Raw genomic sequence first — 20,520 nt, forward strand, 5'->3', positions numbered from 1 at the left:
AAAAAGTTGGAAAGCTACTAAGTATTCCTGGCTACAGGCTGCAACTGCAAATTTAGGGGATCAGGTTGCTGCTTAGTCCCCGGTTGGGGTTACGCAGTGCTTTTCACAGTACATGGGGTCCTAGTGCTCATACTGTATTGTGGATGGCAGCAGAAAATAGTTGTTTATTGGCTCAACAAGCTGTCATAATCATGTGCAAGTGGGCAGCCAGATGAAAAGGTCGATTTCCATGGGACTGAAGTTTGTAAAGCAAGCAGGGATGTGTATGTAGACTTCCCACTTGCGACCTCCAGCAGCCTCAAGGCGTTTTTAAGAAAGGCGTAAACTGATAGGGAGGCGTTTTCGAAGCAATGGGGGAAGTGTGCGAGCGAGCGCAGGTTTAATATTATTTTGGGGGGCAGTGTTTCCGTTCTTCTCTGAGCGTTGTGGGTGGCTCTGAAAAGAGCCTTTGGGTCTGGATTATTTTTTCGCCGGGCGTGGTCCGGGCAATTTGGCCTTTTGGCCTCACTGGACCGCAACGGGCGCGGTGCTGGGCTTGAGGGGCGCCTTGGTGCCTTTGGCGGCCTTGGTGACGGGCTTGGGCGCGGCCTTGGCGGCAGCCGCGCTGTGCAAAGCTTCGGTCTTCTTGGGCAGCAAGACGGCGTGGATGTTGGGCAGGACTCCACCCTGCGCAATGGTCACACCGCCCAGCAACTTGTTCAGCTCCTCATCGTTGCGCACCGCCAGCTGCAAGTGGCGCGGGATGATGCGGCTCTTCTTGTTGTCCCTGGCTGCGTTGCCGGCCAGCTCCAGGATCTCGGCGCTGAGGTACTCGAGCACCGCGGCCAAGTAAACGGGCGCTCCGCCGCCGATGCGCTCGGCGTAGTTTCCCTTGCGCAGGAGCCGATGGACTCTGCCCACGGGAAACTGCAGCCCGGCTCTGGAAGAGCGGGACTTGGCCTTGGCTCGTGCCTTCCCGTCTGTCTTGCCACGACCTGACATCTTCAAAGGCTCCTGACTTCTGTCTGGCCGAAAGAACGAAAGGAATGCAGCTGCTTGGAGGGGGCGCCTTTTATTATTTTCTTGAGCTGGCTGTGATTGGTCGAAGATGAGCAGGCCAATAGAAAAAAGGATTCTATTTCTAATCCAATGGGAAGCGAGTGCGCGCGGGTGGGGTCCTGGGAGAGGGGAACAGATTAATTTAGAATATACTTATATTGTAGAAGAATGGGCAAATAGTGTCTCTCTGCTTTCTGTTCATCCGACCCTTCCCTAATGTTTTTCTAATGGAAATATTGATGCTCGTGGCTTGTTGCTTTTTTACCCATACGATGTTTGGTGAGAGCTGGGGATATTTTGCAAGTTTTCTCTGCGTACAGGATAGAGTTTTTGCCGATTCCTTTGCTTATACTGTACATTTCCGGCACGGGAACCTACATATCATTGGGAACATATTAATTTAGAATATATTTAATGTAGACTGCCTCATTGGCTGTTTTCACGCAGCAACCCAAACCAATCCTTTGACGTTTCTGTTCCTTCCTGTTGGCTTCCACGCACTCGAGGTGGTTTGCAGTGTTTAATAATCTCAGATAGGAGTTTCTTGTCTTTACTCAGATCAATCTCGTGTCCCTCGCGCTGTATGAAGGGCAAATATACTTGCGTACCGAAGTGGAATTAGAAATTGAAAGGAAAAATAAAATAAAATAAAACCCGGAGGCAATTTATAAGGCGACTACCAATGCAAAGGCGACTGAGCAAAAACAAAAAAGGTTTCCCTAGCGAGATCATACTAGGGATGTATCATCTGGTAGTCCTATGAGTGGTATCGACTCGGGGATCGTGGATTCTTTGATACTGATTTAGCTTTGCCATAACTGCACGTTTCAGTCCATGATTCCACAATACATTTATTAGGAGAAACCAAAATGTCACAAAACAACGAACAGGTTGTCGTGTTCACAAAGCTCTTCGTTATGTAAGAACAGCAAAGGCGAAGGGAGAGGCGGGAAAGCTGCCTTGATGTCAGCCTTTTTATGCACATACGCAAACTCCGGTTTTGTTTACTAATCATCCTGATGATTAATACACGCCGGATTCTTTAAAAGTAGGTTCTGATTGGTCTACAACTTAGGTTAGTAATTTAAGAATAAGTAACAAAGGTCAATGAATGCATATATTTAAGCCAGACTGTTCCCACTGAGTAAAGGACGGGATAAGTACCAAAGGGGGGGGGGGGGAATCTGCCAACAAAACCTCACGCATTAATTTGGACATCCAGGAACAGAAGGATTTTGTGTGGTGTCAAAAATGTTTATACAAAAATGGGATGATTGAAAGGTGAAAGGAAGCCAGGATATTCTGTGGTTCTATAGTATTGTGCGGATTTGGCAATTGGTAAATGAAAAAGACTTGATAGTGGATAGCAATATGAATACAATAATAGCTAGAGACAGTTTATGGCGTTGGCTAATATGCTGGAATTGTCTGGAAAATACAGTGGCGCTTGGATCACATCTCAGTCCGGTCCTGATGTGAAGTGAAGGCAGAAATTCCTAAAATTGTTTTGCTGCAACTGTAAAACCTTTGACTGCTACAGAAATTAACAAAAGCCATGCTCAATCTGCCTCTCTGACATTCGTTGGCAATAACCGCCCTGAGATCTTATGATGAAGGGCAGTATATAAATCGAATGAATGAATGAATGAATGAATGAATGAATGAATGAAATAACGTAGATTTGAAATCTTTCTCCAGGTTTCAGACTCTCAGTGAATTAACCAGGAACAATTTATGTCTGCGCTTGTGAGAGAATCAAATCAGACGCACTATGTACATACAGAATTATCCTATTATTATTTCAATTTATTGGCCGCCTAATACAAACGCCCAGAATATTTCTGTGCACGTTTAAAGAAAACAATCAAATCTAAAAATGAAACAACACACCCAAAATATAACACAAAGGCAGCTCAGTATGATATTCCTATTTCCTCAGATACCTGGAAGAAGTTGTATATCCTAGGTGTGTCCCACTGTATTCAGTGTCTTACTCACAGGTAGGAGGGCATACAATCTGTAAATTCTTAACATCTATAAATTTAAAAAAATGCAAGATAAATGTGGGACTGCAGCGGAAAAATAGCTTCTGTCAGAATATAATTGTTAGTTTTTTAAAGTTGCCATAAAGACTGCTGTGTTTGTGGCAACAGACGAGAACGTGGCTCCTCATCCACTTATAAGATTATACATAGGAGTAATTATTACTGAAAATGAAAAGTTTCTGAAATAGAATTTAAGTTCATGAAAAGTAACCATGTCGTAACCAAGATTATATTTTAAAAGGAAATATTACAATAAAATATCTCCTCAGATGTTATTTGCTGGTAACCTTCTTTTGCCTATGTGAACGTCAAAACTGATTAAATTTACAACGTCTCCCAGAAGTGTCTTTTTGAGAGGCGCAACTTTTCCCTCAGGCAGGCGAGTGAGGTGCCGGGGAGGAAAAAGGCGGGAAAATCTGAAGCGCTTGGCCGCCATTTCCCCCAACCGCCCAGGAGCATCAAGCCCCGCCCTCCTCTGCTTTCTCCTCCGCAACCTGCGCATATTTAGTCTTGGAGTCTAGAGGGGCACTTTAACGAAGTATCGCAGGAAATTGTCTAACGGAAACTCCGTAACAGGTTTCTTGGAGGACCGTTGTAGCTTTCACGCGCTGGAAATGTATAAGCAATGGAATCGGCTAGCAATTCAATGCACAGGGGAAACTTGCAAAATATCCCCAGCTCTCACCAAACATCATATGTGTAAAAATAAAAGGAAAAAAGCCAAAAGCATCAATATTCCCATTAGAAAAATATTCAGGAAGGGTCGGATGAACAGAAAGCAGAGATATTATTTGCCCTCCTAAATTAATCTGACAACCTTCTCTCAGGACCCCACCCGCGCGCACTCGCTTCCCATTGGTTTAGAAATAGAATCCTTTTTTCTATTGGCTTGTTCATCTTCGACCAATCACAGCCAGCTCAAGAAACGTATAAAAGGCGCCCACTCCAAAACACCTGCAGTCTTTTCGTTATTTCGTCGAGAAAGAAGTCAGGAGCCTTTGAAGATGTCAGGTCGCGGCAAGACAGGCGGGAAGGCACGAGCCAAGGCCAAGTCCCGCTCTTCCAGAGCCGGGCTGCAGTTTCCCGTGGGCAGAGTCCATCGACTGCTGCGTAAGGGAAACTACGCCGAGCGCATCGGCGGCGGAGCGCCCGTTTACTTGGCCGCGGTGCTCGAGTACCTCAGCGCCGAGATCCTGGAGCTGGCCGGCAACGCAGCCAGGGACAACAAGAAGAGTCGGATCGTCCCGCGCCACTTGCAGTTGGCTGTGCGCAACGATGAGGAGTTGAATAAGTTGCTGGGCGGTGTGACCATCGCGCAGGGCGGAGTCCTGCCCAACATCCACGCCGTCTTGCTGCCCAAGAAGACCGAAGCTCTGCATAGCGCGGTCGCCGCCAAGGCCGCGGCCAAACCCGTCACCAAGGCCGCCAAAGGGACCAAAATGGCCCTCAAGGCCAGCACCGCGCCCGTTGCAGTTCAGTAAGGAGCAAATGGCAAAAACGCCTGCCGAGGGCGACCAAATATCCAGACCCAAAGGCTCTTTTCAGAGCCACCTACAACGCTCCTAGAAGAACGAAACCACTCGTAAATAAATTAAGCTTTTGGCTTGGAAAATTGGCCCATTTATTTTTAAGGCGCCTGGGAAATGAGGTTTCAGGGTCACATTAGGCCATTTCTAAAATCACTTTTAAGCTGGTCAGATCCCTTGCTTTCGTTGGAGACAAATTCCATGTAAGGAGAAATCCCAATTTATGAGACTCGGATTAGCAATTTTGGGGACCATGACAGCTGATTGGTGCTTGGATGCACAATGCATCCATATGAGCACCAGCACCCTATGTTTTAGGAAAAGGATTGCATAGCTCCAATGGGCCACTTACCTGATGATTTCCTATCTAACTGGTGGATCTAGCTGTATGGTCGGATGACAGCCTGCAGCCAGTTATACTAGCAGCTTTCCAACTATTTTGAATACCAACTTGCACCAAAAAGCACTGCTTCCAGGGCCCTGCACTATTCTCTAACTGCTACATAATGCCAGTACACTTGGGGGATTTGCAAAGGGTTCTGACTCACTTTGTAGCAGCAGCAGCAGCAGCAAGGCCTCTCACCCCACCCTACCCCTTTCACAGGTTGCTGAGACAGTGACAGCTTGAAGTAAACCAAAAGGGGATTGTGAGGAAAGACAAGCTCTTCTGGTAACAGAAATACACAGGTTGAACAAGTGTTATGGATTTCCCTGCCCCCAGTCTCTGGTCACTGTTTTGGATCAGCATCCTGTGAGAATCCAAAGATTCCCAAAGCAGAACTGACAAACTCACCTCTGTCTAGGAGAAGCCATGTGTCTTATACAGAGTGAGTCTTTTAAAAGAGGCCCCGTGGAACATGTGTACTCGGTATCCACGGGGCCTCTTTTAAAGGACTTACCCTGTACTTATCAGTGGTTTCATCTCTCTCCCACCCCCGGGGGGTGTGGCATAAAAAGGTAAAGGGACCCCTGACCATTAGGTCCAGTCCTGGACAACTCTGGGGTTGTGGCACTCATCTCACTCTATAGGCCAAGGGAGCTGGCGTACAGCTTCCAGGTCATGTGGCCAGCATGACTACGCCGCTACTGGTGAACCAGAGCAGCGCACGGAAACGCTGTTTACCTTCCCGCCGGAGTGGTACCTATTTATCTACTTGCACTTCATGCTTTCGAACTGCTAGGTTGGCAGGAGCAGGAACTGAGCAACAGGAGCTCACCCTGTCGCGGGGATTCGAACCGCCAACCTTCTGATCGGCAAGTCCTAGGCTCTGTGGTTTAACCCACAGTGCCACCCGCGTCCCTGGTCTAGTGGCATAAGAAAACACAAACGTTCAGAGAAATATTTCAGCACTTTATTATTTTTTAGATTTGGAGGAAAATGTACAACTTTTGAGATTTACAAACAATCCGATGAAAACATTGCCCAGTAAATAGCTTAACTCTTAAACTTAACATAACTAGACTGGCTAGCCTTTCTAGTAAGTCGGTTGCCAGTCCATAGCTTTTAAGTACATAATTGCATCTGGGCTCCATATCTCAGCAGCATGAAGATTAGAAAGATTGTCTCCAGGCAGAGGGCCTTCTTGGTAGTGACGTCCTCCCTTCAGATGTCAAGGAAATAGACAACTACAGTACCTGACTTTTAGGAGACATCTGAAGGCAGCCCTGTTTTGGGAAGTTTTTAATGTTTGATGTTTTATTGTATTTTTACTATTCTTCTGGGAGCTTTTCAGAGTGGCTGGGGAAATGCAGCCAGGTGGTTGGGATATAAATTATTATTGTTGCTATTGTTATTATTATTATTACTAGCAAAAGCATGATTTAGCCTTTGGGCATGCGGCCAGGGATCTTGAGCCCCTAACAGCTGTGTGGCTGGCAGAAACCCAACAGGTCAAGCCTTTCCTCTACAGTAGTATGGAAATACCGTACTGCAAGAAATGCGTATGTGGTTGCCACCTAGTGGCCAAAAGGCAGAAGTATCTCTTGGAAAAGTTAATACAAGCAGTTTTATAAATTGCACTTGCAGCCCAGAATCACAGGCTCCTTAAGAATCTCTAGGCAGATTGGACAGGTGGCCTCACTGTGGGATGTGGACCAGATCAGCTTTCGCCAATCTGGTGAGCCCTCCAGATGTTTGGGGGCTGTAGCTCCCATCAGCTAAAGCCTCTGGAGGGCACTAGGATGGCGAAATCTGATCTAGTCCACATCCCATAGAGGCCAAGAGGTCCGGACATAGATGGACTCCTAGCAATGGGCTACACAACGGGGCTTCCACTGTCATTTTGTCTATAACCGCTTGCAAAGACCTTGCACAGAGTTGCTTGCTGCACCTTTAAATACCCAAGACACCTAATCCGGAGACAGGTGTGTCACCTGCCTGCTCTAAGGCAAAGTTAGAATCCCAGTGGTCACAGCTGGTAGCTTTCACTTTTGTTGTTGATCTGCAGCCATGAGCAGATGTTTCATCCTCATACCATAAAAAGCTTCATTTGCTGGTTTCTGCAGACTAGGCTGCTTTAGAGGGACAGAAGCAGGCAGATATCTTTCACTGGACAGCAAACAATCCTAATAAACAAGGTGGATGGCAGAAGACAGGGAAGAAGCGGCCTCTATGGCAAAACAGGGAATATATGCAAATATTCCCGCTATAATTGTATTTATATAATCGTTTTGATTTCTACATTGTACTGATACTATGTTATGTAGTTGTGTGGTGTAAAGTGCTCTGTGGTCTTCTGATGGAAGGGTTGTAATAATAATAATAATAATAATAATAATAATAATAATAATAGCAGATAAGAAAGTGAAGTTTATGTGTCTGAATTAGCTCCTCCACAGGCAAAAAACTCAACAGGTATGGCTTTCCCATCTCTGCATTACCATTTTGAAAAACAGCACCTTCTGTACAATGGTTTTCAGCTGAAACCCAGATGAAAAGATAACCAAATGCAGCAACCCTATCTAGGTGTCAGCATAGCTTAGTCTGCCTCAAGTCCCCCCCCAGTTTCATGGCTAAGTGGGGATTTGAACCCTGGTCTCCCAGGCCCTAGGCCAGCACTCTAACCACTATACCACACTGGCCCTCTGCCTTTTCCCCTTCCCATATTTTCTATACATCCATTTCAGCTTTCCCCTCTTCACCCCCCCTTTCATTAATGATCATAAGGGGTGCTACTTTTAAGGGAGATGTGGGACAGATGTTATTTTACCTCGATGGGATTTCAGTGCGGGGAGAGGAATAGATGGTCTGCCCCTTAGTTCCAGACACCTGGGGGTCCCCAAAGGAATGGAGCCTTGGGCAACGAGAGCTCACAACTTTGAGTACATTTTAATAAGGATAACTCTAAACATTTATACAGCAGCCACGAAATTAAAAGATGCCTGCTTCTTGGGAGAAAAGCAATGACAAACCTAGACAGCATCTTAAAAAGAGACATCACCTTGCCAACAAAGGTCCGTATACTTAAAGCTATGGTTTTCCCAGTAGTGATGTATGGAAGTGAGAGCTGGACCATCAAGAAGGCTGATCGCCAAAGAATTGATGCTTTTGAATTACCGCGCTGGAGGAGACACTTGAGAGTCCCATGGACTGCAAGAAGATCCAACCTCTCCATTCTGAAGGAAATCAGCCCTGAGTGCTCACTGGAAGGACAGATCCTGAAGCTGAGGCTCCAGTACTTTGGCCACCTCATGAGAAGAGAAGACTCCCTGGAAAAGACCCTGATGTTGGGAAAGATGGAGGGCACAAAGAGAAGGGGACAACAGAGGATGAGATGGTTGGACAGTGTTCTCGAAGCTACAAGCATGAATCTGACCAAACTGCGGGAGGCAGTGGAAGACAGGAGTGCCTGGCGTGCTCTGGTCCATGGGGTCACGAAGAGGCAGACACGAATAAATGACTAAACAACAACAAACAGATTGCTGAAAACACACCGATACGTTCTCTTAGCAATTCTTACGACACTGCGAGGTAGGTTGGAATATTAGGGTCCCCACATTAATTTTTATGGGTGATGGGGAGGGTGCTAAGGAAGGAGAAAATGAGTCAATTGTACTTCATTTTGACTTTAAATGTAATTTATAATGGTGAGGTAATACATCCTAGGTATATGTGAAGATATGTGAATCTCATCCAACCCCTAATTAAACAGATTTGTTCCTGCCACATGGGCCTCTGTGATTGGTGGCACAGTGTCTACCTGTGGAAAAAAGTTTGACAGTTGCAGGGGAAGTTAGGAGCGAAGCTTTGAGAGACTCTACTTTGGGAATATCGAGGGGGGGGGGCATTGATTGCCACAGATTGGTTGCCCTCCCCTCTCCCTTCCTTCCCCCAATTTGCTTCTTCTTGTCAGCTTTATATAATTATAGGAATATTCAGGCTGTACAGTGGTACCTTGGTTCTCAAACACCTTGGTTCCCAAAGGCCGAAAACCCAGAAGTGAGTGTTCCGGTTTTCGAACGTTTTTCGGAAGCCGAACGTCTGATGTGGCTGTTGGCTATTATTTTGGGGCGTTTGCACCAATCAGAAACTGCACTGTGGTTTGTTTTTTTTTATAAAATGTTTTATTAAATTTTCTTTCAAACAGTCAGAAATTTACAGAATAAAGAGTAAAGAAAAGAACAAAGAAAAAAAGAAATACGTAAAAACCAACTTTCCAGAATATTTTTACCATTCCAACTGGACTTCCCCACATCTTTCGAACCCTGCGTTCTTTGCAATAAAAACATCAGCAATTTGTTACCTTATTTCATGTCTTACTGTATCTTTCAAATATTATGTTTCTAAATTCAAAATACTGTATCTCAGTTGTTTGTGCCTTAAAATAAACATAATATAGTTATTTCATGTTGTCTACCTCGTCTTTCTTATAACTTAATTTCCAAATTCACCAAATCAAGTTGCTGAAGCTAAAGTTTCCAAATCATGCACATTCTTAACATTCATACAGCTTATAATGTTTTTGCAAATAGTCCTTAAATTTTTTCCAGTCCTCCTCCATTATTTCCTCTCCCAAGTCTCGAATTCTGCCAGTCATTTCAGCTAATTCCATGTAGTCCATCAACTGCGTCTGCCATTCCTCCAGCGTGGGTAAATCTTGTGTCTTCCAGTACTTTGCGATGAGGATTCTTGCTGCTAGAAACTGCACTGTGGTTTTCAAACATTTCAGAAGTCAAACAGAATTCAGGAACAGATTAAGTTTGGGGCTTTTGTTTTGCTATTTATTTTGCATTTTTGTTTTTGAGGCATTTTCAGTTAATTTGTTTTTGTGACTGTGTGGAACCCGGTTCAGCTATTGATTGATTGATTGATTGATTGATTGATTGTGTGACTGCGGAAATGGATAAAAAACCCCATCCAAACAATGACTATCATCAGTGCAGGTAATTTTTTTTATTTTTAAATTTATATCATCTATAATACTGTTTTTTTATTTTATAGTACACTGCATTGGTTATTGCTTTCATTTCTGGATCAATGGTCTCGTTAGATAGTAAAATTCATGTTAAATTGCTGTTTTAGGAGTTTTTAAAAGTCTGGAACGGATTAATCTGTTCTGCATTACTTTCTAGGGGAAAGCATGCCTTGTTTTTGGGACGCTTTGGTTTTGGAACGGACTTCTGGAACATATTAAGTTTGAGAACCAAAGTACCACTGTACTCGTATTCAAACCTTTCACATACCGTATTTTTCGCTCTATAACACGCACCAGACCATAACACGCACATAGTTTTTAGAGGAGGAAAACAAGAAAAAAAATATTCTAAATGAAACAGTGGATGTATGATTTTTGTGGTTCATGCTGTGGCCACAGACATGTGATCTGACAGTGAGTTTGGAGTAGCCCAATGCAAAAATCCTGAGGATCCATGCTTTGTAACCACGTTTTTGCACCACTGCGACCCTAGGCAACAGTGGGTGCGTGATTTTTTTGGTGCAGGCTGTAGCCATGGACATGCTATGTTATCTGATGGTGAATTTGGGGTGACCCGGTGCAAAGATCCTGTGGATCCATGCTTATAAAAGTCCCTATTAAGGAAAAAACAGACAGGATATACGAAGTATGATTTCTTTTTTATTTACGGTATTTCTTTTTTGGCCACCTCTGTCACTGCAACCTTTGCTCTGTGCTTGCACACTTTTGGGCAATAGGGCATGTAACACACTTTTTTTCATCTGCCAATATGTAGAAAATCAATTTTAATGTCCCTATATAAAATGCCTAGTGAAGCAGAAGGGTATTACATCAGCCACTGTATTAAGGCTAAACGTTTGAAGAACAGCTCTCTATGGGGGGGGGGGGACTAAATTCCATTTTCAATCAATTGTTATTGTGGCAGCAATTATCAGTGTATAGCGCACAATGAGGAAATGAACTTTAAAAAAATATATAAAAAACATTCTCACGTTATACTTCTTCAAAGAAGAGTATTAGGCTTTTAATGAAGGGGAGAGGAGAGATGCTGTAATCCTCCTGGCTCAGGAGATTCTGATTTACCTGCCGCGTTAGAAAGTATAGATTAAGATATTTGATATACAGCATATAAATCCAGAGATTTCCATGTCTCACTCTGCAATCCAGCCTGCTGTTACTTACGAGCAGGGAAGCAGGGTTTCTCTTCCAAACAAGCATACTGTCTCCCTCCAGCAGTACATTGCTTGGAGAAGCTGTAATTTGGAAGGGGCCTGGGGGCAGGGCTCTCTGCTTTTGGAAAAGAAATGAGAAACCTACCATTGTAAAGCAAAAGTCCCCTCCACCCCACCCAAGCCAGCCCCCCCCCTCTCTCTCCCACTTGCGTGTTTTTCGGCTGCCTGCGAGTCCCTAGAGCATGGAGAGGAGGAGGTGGTGGGCTGGAGCCTGCACGCAGTGTGACTAGGAAAGAATTAGAAAGACTCGATCATTTCCTTAACCCTCTGCTTGCCAGGAGGGCAGGGGATGCCCTGCTCTTTGTTGAGTTTGAGCAAACGCAGCAACAGAAGCGGGTGGGCAGTAAGACCCTGAGGCAGAATGCAGGAAAGCAACAGCTTCCGCCTTCCCTCTTCCCTCCGCCCGCCCGCCCAATCTTATTTTTGCCTGATTTTTGCCTATTTTGCCCCTTCGCTCCGGAGAGTCAGCTCCAGGGACCACACATTCGCTCAATAACACGCACAGACATTTCACCTTACTTTTTAGGAGAAAAAATCTGCGTGTTATAGAGCGAAATTTACGGTACATTCTTTTGCAATTCTTACAACAAGCCTGCAAGGTAGGTCAGTTTTATTATCTGCAGGCTGCAAATGGCGGAGTAGAGAGAGAGAGAGAAGCTTGTCTAGGATACCTGAGTGGACTCATTACAAGAGAGGAGAGGGCAACTCTCAAATTCGTAGCACAAGTGTTCAGCCATTATGCCACGATATCCCTTCCCTCTACATGAGAGCCAGCCAGGACCCATGTATTTCATAGCTGCCATCAAAATAAGTCATTTATTTTTATTTCATATGGGGACAGAAGAGATGGTCTCTTCTTATTTATTTATTATTTATTTATTGAATTTATATACCATCCTACACCCGGAGGTCTCACAGCAAAGATCACAATACTTAAAATCAAAATAAAAACAATGACCCAATAACACCTGCCCAAAAAAGAGCCGCATTTTAAAAGGGTATAGGATGTTGATCAGTTCAACAAAAGGAACAATTCTGGCTGCTGCCTAAAAGTGTATAATGAAGGCGCCAGGCGAACTTCCCTGGGGAGAGCATTCCACAGGCGAGGAGTCACTGCAGAGAAGGCCCCGTTCTTTCCAAGACCAGCCATGAGGATTCCTTTAGGGGAAAGCAACAGATTCAGTCCGACTTCCCCCACTCTCTCCTTTCCATGTACGTGCTCAAAAGATCCCTGATCTCCCGCGCTCGGGGGTTGGCCGCGTACACCAGCTGCCTCTCCGGCTGCTGGTAAGACCGCGAGACGGACCTCACCACTTCCTGCCAGCCTTCCTGGAGAGGCTCGCCTCTGGTCTCGCAAATGTTGTGCAGGATGCAGCAGGCCACGATGACCCGGGGGGCGTAGCGCTCCCTCACGTCCAGGCGGGAGAGCAGGCACCGCCAGCGGCCCCGGAGGCGCTCGAAGGCGGACTCTGCCACCGCGTGGCAGCGGCCAAGGGCGTCGTTGAACCGCTGCTGGCGGGCGTCCAAGTGCCCGCCATACGGAGTCATCAGCCAGGCCAGCAGCGGGTAAGCGGGGTCTCCAAGGATCACCGGCTTCAACTGCTCGCCTCCCACGTCCACGGTCACGCTGGGACCAAAGGTGCCTTGGTTCATGGCACGGAAGATGGGCGAGCCGCGGAAAATCCGGGCTCCGGGAAGCTTCCCGGAGCGCCCCGCGTAGACGTCCGTGAACCTGCCTCTGTGGTCCACCAGTACTTGCAGGACCATGGAGTAGTAGCCTTTGCTGTTGATGTACTCGGTGGCTCTGTGTGCCGGGGCAATGATAGGGATGTGGGTGGCGTCGAGGACTCCGATGCAGTGGGGGAAGCCCTTGGCAGCGAAGCCTTCCATCACCTCCTGGGCACCGGCCAGGTGGACCACGTGGTGGTAGACGTCGTAGAGCGCTTGGCAGACTTCCATGACGATCCTGGAGACCGTGGAGCGGCCCACCCCAAAGCACTCGGCCACCGAGCGATAGCTATCCGGGGTGGCCAGCTTCCAGACGGCGATGGCCAGCTGCTTCTCGACGGTGATCGGAGCGCGCATGTTGGTGGTCTGCCGCTCGAGGACGGGCCTGAGCCGGTCGCACAGCTCCATGAAGGTCCTCCGGCTCATGCGGAAGTTCTCCTGCCAGAGTTGGTCGTCCCAGTGGGGCAGAACCACCTTCTCCCACCATTCGGAGCGGCCCGGCTGCACCCAGAAGGCCCTCTCCATGATGTAGAGTTCGTCGATCAGGCCGGCCAGGACGGCCGGCGACTGGAAGAGGCACGAGCACATCATGGCCTTCAGAGAGTCGATGCTCGATTCCACCACCGCCCGGAGGCGCACCGATGCAGCCGTCTCCACCATCTCCTCCAGCTCGGCCAGGTCGTCGCGCCCTCGCGGCAGAAGCTTCCGGCGTGTCGCCAGCCGCGCAAAGATGCGCGACTGGATCCCCGCGACGGTTGTGATGGCGGCCACGGCAGCTGTGGCGGCGGCGAGAGCAGCTGATGCCGTCTGATCGCCTTCTGGAGAAAATGAAAGACAAGAGAGGTCGTTTCAGGAACACCAGGAAGGAGCTGCTTTGTACCAGGGCAGATTCTGGTGATGGAGCCCCATATCTGATAGGCAATGGGTCTCAGGAGCCTCAGCAGGGAAAAGCCTTTTGAACAGCCTTTTGAATGTGTTTGTGGGAGGCAGGGGGCCCACTATTGTTTCCTTCTTTTTGATTTCACTATTTATTTGTGCTTTTACTTTGTATTTCATCTATGAACCACCCAGAGATCTTGTGACCACGGGCGGTATATAAATCTAACAAATAAAATATGAATAAATAAACGTGGGTGACTCTAAACGAGGATCGAACAAATTCATGGAGGACAAAGGCTATCCAATGGCTATTAGCCACGATGCCTGTGCTCTATCTCCACGATTGGAGGCAACAAGGCTTCTTAAGAATAAGAATTTTATTAATTATACCCCACCCATCCGGCTGGATTTCCCCAGCCACTCTGGGCAGAATATTAAAAACATGATCAAAAATTAAAAACTTCCCTAAACAGGGTTACCTTCAGATGTCTTCTAAAAGTCAGGCAGTTGTTTATTTCCTTGACATCTGATGGGAGGGCATTCCACAAGGCGGGTGCCACCACCGAGAAGGCCCTCTGCCTGGTTCCCTGTAACCACACTTCTCGCAGTGAGGGAACTGCCAGAAGGCCCTTGGAGCTGGACCTCAGTGTCCGGGCTGAGCGACGGGAGCAAGGCCAATTGCTAGGAACCACAGGAGGGAAAAGGGCTCTTGCGTTCGGATCCTGCTTGCGTATTTCCCACTGGCATCTGGCTGGCCACTGTGAGAACAGGATGATGGAATAGATGGGCCACTGGCCTGATCCAGCAGGCTATTCTTAAGTTCTTACTTTGGGGTGCGTCCACCAACAGTTAAAGTCCCATCTATCTACCATGAGTTTCCCCGGACAACTAGTGTTGGGTCTGAATGTTTGCCGATTAGGATTTGGCCTTTTTTTGGATTCCGCAAGGCTTCTTTTTTAAAAAATAAAATAAAAATAAAACAATGCAAAACAATGTTGTTATTGCTGCAAAGGAAAGGGCACATAGAATTTGCAAAAAATATATATAATTTGTTCAGGTTCCTATTATTCCTTAGGCAAATACCTGTTTGTTTCGGTTCAGCTTATTCTGTTGCTGCGAGTCCTGGGGGGGAAAGCATGTGGGCACAAGGGGCATTGAGGTGACCAACACCTGCTGCATATATTTAAAGGAAGAAGTGGGACTGGCCTGTGGAGGCCGTGAGACCAAATATTTGAATGCTTCCTCCTGTACAAGGAGAATTTCCACGTTTGAAACTTGCAGTCATGGAAAAGGCCAGGCTACTTCTGTAGGTCCAGGATTTTGTTGTTGTTGTTGTTTTACATTGAATAGGATAGAATTTTTTAAAAAGAGAGATTTCCTGCTTGTAGCTGGAATTCTTTTGTGTTTTGCCAGCCGTTGAGAGTAAAAGCCGACTGTGACATGTTGGTTTAATCTCTCAAAAGCTGAAAACATCCCAGAGTTTGCACTGCAGGAGTTTGCACAAGCTGGGGCCCGACTGGAATGTCCTTGGAAGCCTGAGAAAGAAGTAGAAGCTGCCTTGTTTATCAGTTTCGCATCCACACCCTTCACAGCAGCCCCTGAAGGCTCTTCCTGGTCACAGACCCGCATTCTCAAATCTAACAAACTAAAAAAACAAAAAACTCTACTGTCTTTTAATTCTATGAACATGTACCTAAGCATGCATCTTTTAAGTCTCTCAATAGCTTTGCAAGAGTTACAAATATAGACAAAAATGCTAGCTTATTCTCCTACTTTGTGAAATGAGAAACTTATCGTGGGCCAGAGGATAGCCAGTTTGGATATACAGTCGTACCTTGGTTGACAAACGCCTTGTGAGTCAAACGTTTTGGCTCCCAAATGCCGCAAACCCGGAAGTGATTGTTCCGGTTTGTGAATGTTCTTTGGAACCCAAACGTCCGATGGGGCTTCTGATTGGCTGCAGGAGCTTCCTGCAGCCAATCAGAAGCCGCACCTTGGTTTTCGAACGTTTTGGAAGTCAAATGGACTTCGGAAGGGATTCTGTTTGACTTCAGAAGGCAGCCTCTTAGGCGCACCAGACAGAAGGGACCCTAAGGCCAGCAACACATTCACCTTTTACATGATGAAATCAAACTTTTGACTTACACGGTTTCCACTGAAATACTCTTCTGTTTTGTTTTTCTGTCCGAGTCCTTACCTGAGCTGCTATTCCTTGGCATCTCCTCTGTCTTAGGGTCCTGGGGGTCCAGGTTCGATGTTTCTTCTTCTCTCTCCATCCTCAACCTCACCTTAGGCTTTAAGAAAGGAAAACCTAATCAGGAAAGAGAAGCCAGAACAAAGGCAAAGGGGCTGGCAGATTCCAACAAGGCCTGTGGCTCCTACTGCAGCAAAATGCTGCATTTACAAGATGAGAAGCGCCAAAGATTATAATCATCCAAGCATGTGCAGAGCAGAGTAGGTTCTGGAGCAGATTTTCGTAGGATCATGGAGTTGGAAGGGACCTCAAACGTAATCCAGTTGGTGGAGCATCAGACTCTTAATCTCAGGGTCGTGCAAACAAATCCTGCATTGCAGGGGGCTGGACTAGATAACTCGTGTGGTCTCTTTCCAACTCTACCATTCTAATGCAGGAATTACAGCTTGGTTTCCTGGTAGAGCTGGAAAAGCTCCAGAAAAACGCAGCCAAAATCGTCAAGAGGCTGGAGACACTCATATACTTGTATGACAATACTAAGCAGGGGCAATGTCTGACATCCTTGGGCATCAGGGAGGATCCACCCAGCGCTCTGAACAGTGCCAGGCATTGTGGCTTATCCACCATTTTATTTTTATTTTTTAATTATTTTTATCATCAATTTCAACATAACAAATTATCAAACCATATAATCACATACATTATTTTCCCCCTCCCTTCCCTCCCCCACCAAAGACTTCCCTCAGCTCCTCTCTCTGATTTCTCAGCACATATTATTCTCTGCATGTTATAAAATTGTACATATCCTTATATTATCTATCTAACATGTTATCAACCAAAAAATTTGTGTATGTTTATTCAAAACCTGCCAAGGAGTCCAGTTCATTTTGTTGTCTTTTTAAATAATTTGTAAAAAGCTCCCATTTTTCCTTAAAGTCACAGTTGTCCTTGTCCCGCAATTTATATGTTAATTTAGCCAACTCTGCATAACTGATCAATTTTTGGCTTATCCGCCATTTTAATGCCCACCAGACCCCCACAGCAACACCACATCCCCATCCGTCCTGTACATTGAAAGCAGTACCATTCTGCTCAAAAAAATGTCATGGCTTCCCCCAAATAATTCTGGGAAATGTAGTTCGTTAAAGGTGCTGAGGGTCGTTATATGTCTCTGACTACCACTCGCTGGGAACTGCAGCGGGGCAGAGTACCGTTGTGCTCATGTCCTGCTAGCAAACCTCCCCACAGGCCATGGGGCGAACAGGATACAGTGGTACCTCAGGTTAAGAACTTAATTCATTCCAGAGGTCCATTCTTAAACTGAAGCACCACTTTAGCTAATGGGGCCTCCCGCTGCCACTGTGCTGCCGCCGCCGCGCGATTTCTGTTCTCATCCTGAAGCAAAGTTCTTAACCCAAGGTAATATTTCTGGGTTAGCGGAGTCTGTAACCTGAAGCGTATGTAACCTGAGGTACCACTGTACTGGTCTGGATGGGCCATTGGCCTAGTGAGGCAAGTAGGAGATCCCTATTCCACCCGCAGAGCTACCAGAGTTCCCAGGGGTTAAATAACACTGTTCCCAGTTCCCAGCATTCTTTGGGGGGAAGCAATGGCCTTTAAAGTGGCATGACGCTGGTTTAATGGTATAGTGCAGAAGATGTCTGTGTTGGACCCACTTCCAGGAAATTGTGCAGGCCGCTGCCGACTTAAATTAGTGACCCTTAAACAAGCTTCCTAGGAAGTGAGTCTTGCTTGGCACTTGCTCCAAAGGAAACGTGCGCAGGATTGGGTTGGGATTGGGGAAGGTGGCCATTGCTCTGTGGTGGAGGTGGTCTTAGGTTTAATCCCAGGCACCTCAGGATTTCAGGAAGCTAGCCTGAGAAGGCTTAGGACAGCCCCCCCCCCCAAACTCGGCCCTCCAGATGTTTTGGGACTACAACTCCCACCATCCCTAGCTAACAGGACCAGTGGTCAGGGATGATGGGAACTGTAGTCCCAAAACATCTGGAGGGCCGAGTTTGGGGGTGCCTGGCTTAGGAACTGCCTATGGCAGGGATGGGGCGGGTGGATAGCTGGGGGCAACATCGCCCACCACCCCTGGTCACTAGCTACATTGCCTGTGGCTGATGGGACCTGGAGTCCCACAGTGCCAGGAGAGCCACAGGTCTTCCTTTCCTGACTTGGGAGACTCGCCATTGGCTGGAGCTGCACACAGTGCATGGCTAAATCAGAGGCAGTCAGTCTTCAGGTTTGTCTGATATCCTATTTAGTTTTACCTAGAAGACTCAAGATTTTCCAACCAGGGCCAGATGCAAAAGGCATACCTCCAGGGTGCGGTTTTCCCAAATGCGGGTTTCTATTTTTTTGGACTACAACCCCCATCATCCTTAGCTGGCAGGAACCAGGGGTAAGGGATGATGGGAACTGTAGTCCAGAAACAGCAGCAGACCCAAGTTTGGGAAGCCTTGCTCTAGGGCAGGGACAGCCTGTGCGGTGATTTCTTAATACTTCAAACTACGACTCCCAGAAGCCCCAGTCTGCACTGCCAAAGGTCAGGGAGGATGTGAGCTATAATCCAAAACCACTTAAGGGCGCCGGTGCAGTTACCTTGTGTTTCTGAGCAGCAATAATTTATTTCCAGGGCCAGAAATGAATTGAGCCGGAGCTGAATTTCACGCGGAAGTCTATTCCTGATTAGGGATTCCCCCCCCCCCCCCATTTCAGGAATTTATGTTTAGGTGGAGAACATCATTTCTTCACTGCTGATGGGACGACCGAGCGCAGGAAGCCCTTGCCGATCTACTGCAAACCATCCAGATCTCAGCAGATCTCCAGCCACCTCCCGCCTACCGGATTCCCACTTGATCCAGCCTGGTCGGCGTCTTCCTTACACCATCCTCCCGTTTGCATTTAGAGAGGCGCCAGGCTCCTTTATCGCAAGCTGCGGACCACAGGAATCATCTTTCTTGGTCGCTCCATCTGGGGGATCTCAGATTCTCCCCCAGGATCGGATCGGCTCTCCGGGCAAAGTTGGGTTTCTAAACTCCGCCCCGCACGATTCCCCCGCCTTGTGAGCAGCAGAGCAGACTGGAATCTACTGGGACCCCCCACTTCCTGGAGGTCTCGCGGATTCTGCAAATACACGCAGGAAACGCGCGTGCAGCGTGCAAGAAGAGACACGAATCCAGGATCGGCAGCAAACCCTCCTCCGACAGCCACGGGACCGAGGAGATCCTCTTCCTGTGGCGACTGCGCCCGAAGATCTCTTACGTGTCAGCTCCCCTCAGGGTCCTAAAGCCTACCTGCTCCCAGGAGTTGTGATTCTGGGTCGGCTTCTTAACCAAGACTGTGCCTGCGATGCAGTTCTTGCTTCAATTAGGCATCATGACTGTGCCCTGGCACCAGGGGTGGCCCCGCCATTGTGGGTGCCCGAGGCCGTGGGTGCCATGCAGCATGCATGACCCTGGCACTGAAATTTGTGGGTGCCTGGGCACCCAGTTAGCCGGCACCTATGACCAGGAGATGGTGGCGCTGTGGGTTAAACCAGAGAGCCTAAGACTTGCCGATCAGAAGGTCGGCGGTTCAAATCCTCGCAACGGGGTGAGCTCCCGTTACTTGGTCCCAGCTCCTGCCAATCTAGCAGTTCGAAAGCACGTCAAAGTGCAAGTAGATAAATAGGTACCGCTTGGGCGGGAAGGTAAACGGCGTTTCCGTGTGCTGCTCTGGTTCGCCAGAAGCGGCTTAGTCATGCTGGCCACATGACCCGGAAGCTGTACGCCGGCTCCCTCGGCCAATAAAGCGAGATGAGCACCGCAACCCCAGAGTCAGTCATGACTGGACCTAATGGTCAGGGCTCCCTTCATGCAGTTCCTCCAGACCCCGGGATTGCCATGGGTGCAGGGCACACAGGGTGATCAACTTGGTCAAGAATCAGCCTGCTCTGCTCAGACAGGTCAGGCATCAACAGAGGGGGGGGTGACCGCTGGAAGGAGCCCATGGGGCATCTCCAGCGGCACAACTGGATACCTTCATCTGCCCCACCTGCAACAAAACAGGTCTCTCCTACATCAGTTTCTACAGCCACAGCAGGCGCTGTGACTCTCCAGCAGTTTGACTTTACCCCCCCGCCCCCAGGTACACTCTTCCATAGAATCATAAAATTGTAGGGATGGAAGACAACCGGAGGGTAATCTAACCCAACCCCCTGCAATGCTGGATCAATGCTGGTACAGTGGTACCTTGGAAGCCGAACGGAGTCTCGATTTCCAAAACGTTCAAAAACCAAGGCGCTGCTTCCGATTGGCTGCAGGAAGTTGCAGAAGTCGCATCGGATGTTCGGGTTCCGAAGAACCTTCACAAACCGGAACACTCACTTCCGGGTTTGCAGCGTTTGGGAGCCAAAACGTTTGACTTGCCAAGCAACACATGATACTCACGAGTGGCTTTCAACTGGCTGCAGCAGTC

General features: G+C 47.4%; 3 protein-coding genes across 5 annotated transcripts; 1 reads left to right on the plus strand and 2 right to left on the minus strand.

Moving 5' to 3' along the window:
* Positions 1 to 467: 467 nt before the first annotated feature.
* On the minus strand, positions 468 to 994 carry LOC114588596 (histone H2A-like). The gene has a single exon (XM_028714002.2). It carries the CDS (start codon positions 979 to 981, stop codon positions 505 to 507), a length of 477 nt encoding a protein of 158 aa, XP_028569835.2. The 5' UTR covers positions 982 to 994; the 3' UTR covers positions 468 to 504.
* A 2,923-nt stretch (positions 995 to 3,917) lies between these two features.
* LOC114588408 (histone H2A-like) lies at positions 3,918 to 4,564 on the plus strand. Its single transcript, XM_028713680.2, has one exon. The coding sequence runs from the start codon at positions 4,088 to 4,090 to the stop codon at positions 4,562 to 4,564; it is 477 nt and encodes a 158-aa protein (XP_028569513.1). The 5' UTR covers positions 3,918 to 4,087.
* A 4,585-nt stretch (positions 4,565 to 9,149) lies between these two features.
* Positions 9,150 to 19,679, minus strand: LOC114588406 (uncharacterized). Of its 3 annotated transcripts, none has more exons than XM_028713677.2 (3): positions 18,907 to 19,679; positions 16,060 to 16,156; positions 9,150 to 13,801 (listed from the first exon to the last, which is right to left on the minus strand). In XM_028713677.2, the coding sequence occupies exons 1-3, from the start codon at positions 18,964 to 18,966 to the stop codon at positions 12,435 to 12,437; spliced, it is 1,524 nt and encodes a 507-aa protein (XP_028569510.2). In that variant the 5' UTR covers positions 18,967 to 19,679; the 3' UTR covers positions 9,150 to 12,434. The 3 variants fall into 3 exon arrangements, with proteins under 3 accessions (XP_028569510.2, XP_028569512.2, XP_028569511.2); XM_028713679.2 differs by having other exon boundaries at positions 16,060 to 16,173; positions 18,664 to 19,677; XM_028713678.2 differs by having other exon boundaries at positions 18,664 to 19,675.
* Between the last annotated feature and the right edge of the window lie 841 nt (positions 19,680 to 20,520).

The sequence above is a fragment of the Podarcis muralis genome, chromosome 2 (genome assembly GCF_964188315.1).
Source record: "Podarcis muralis chromosome 2, rPodMur119.hap1.1, whole genome shotgun sequence".
Lineage (NCBI taxonomy): Eukaryota > Metazoa > Chordata > Lepidosauria > Squamata > Lacertidae > Podarcis > Podarcis muralis.

Coding starts and splice junctions, on each gene's coding strand:
- LOC114588406 (XM_028713679.2), bottom strand. CDS start 18,775: ATGGGGGGGGGGGGGGAATCCCTAATCAGGAATAGACTTCCGCGTGAA. Junction 16,174..18,663: donor TTGCTGCTCAGAAACACAAG/GTAACTGCACCG, acceptor TTTCCTGATTAG/GTTTTCCTTTCTTAAAGCCT. Junction 13,802..16,059: donor GCCAAGGAATAGCAGCTCAG/GTAAGGACTCGG, acceptor CATTTTCTCCAG/AAGGCGATCAGACGGCATCA.
- LOC114588596 (XM_028714002.2), bottom strand. CDS start 981: ATGTCAGGTCGTGGCAAGACAGACGGGAAGGCACGAGCCAAGGCCAAG.
- LOC114588408 (XM_028713680.2), top strand. CDS start 4,088: ATGTCAGGTCGCGGCAAGACAGGCGGGAAGGCACGAGCCAAGGCCAAG.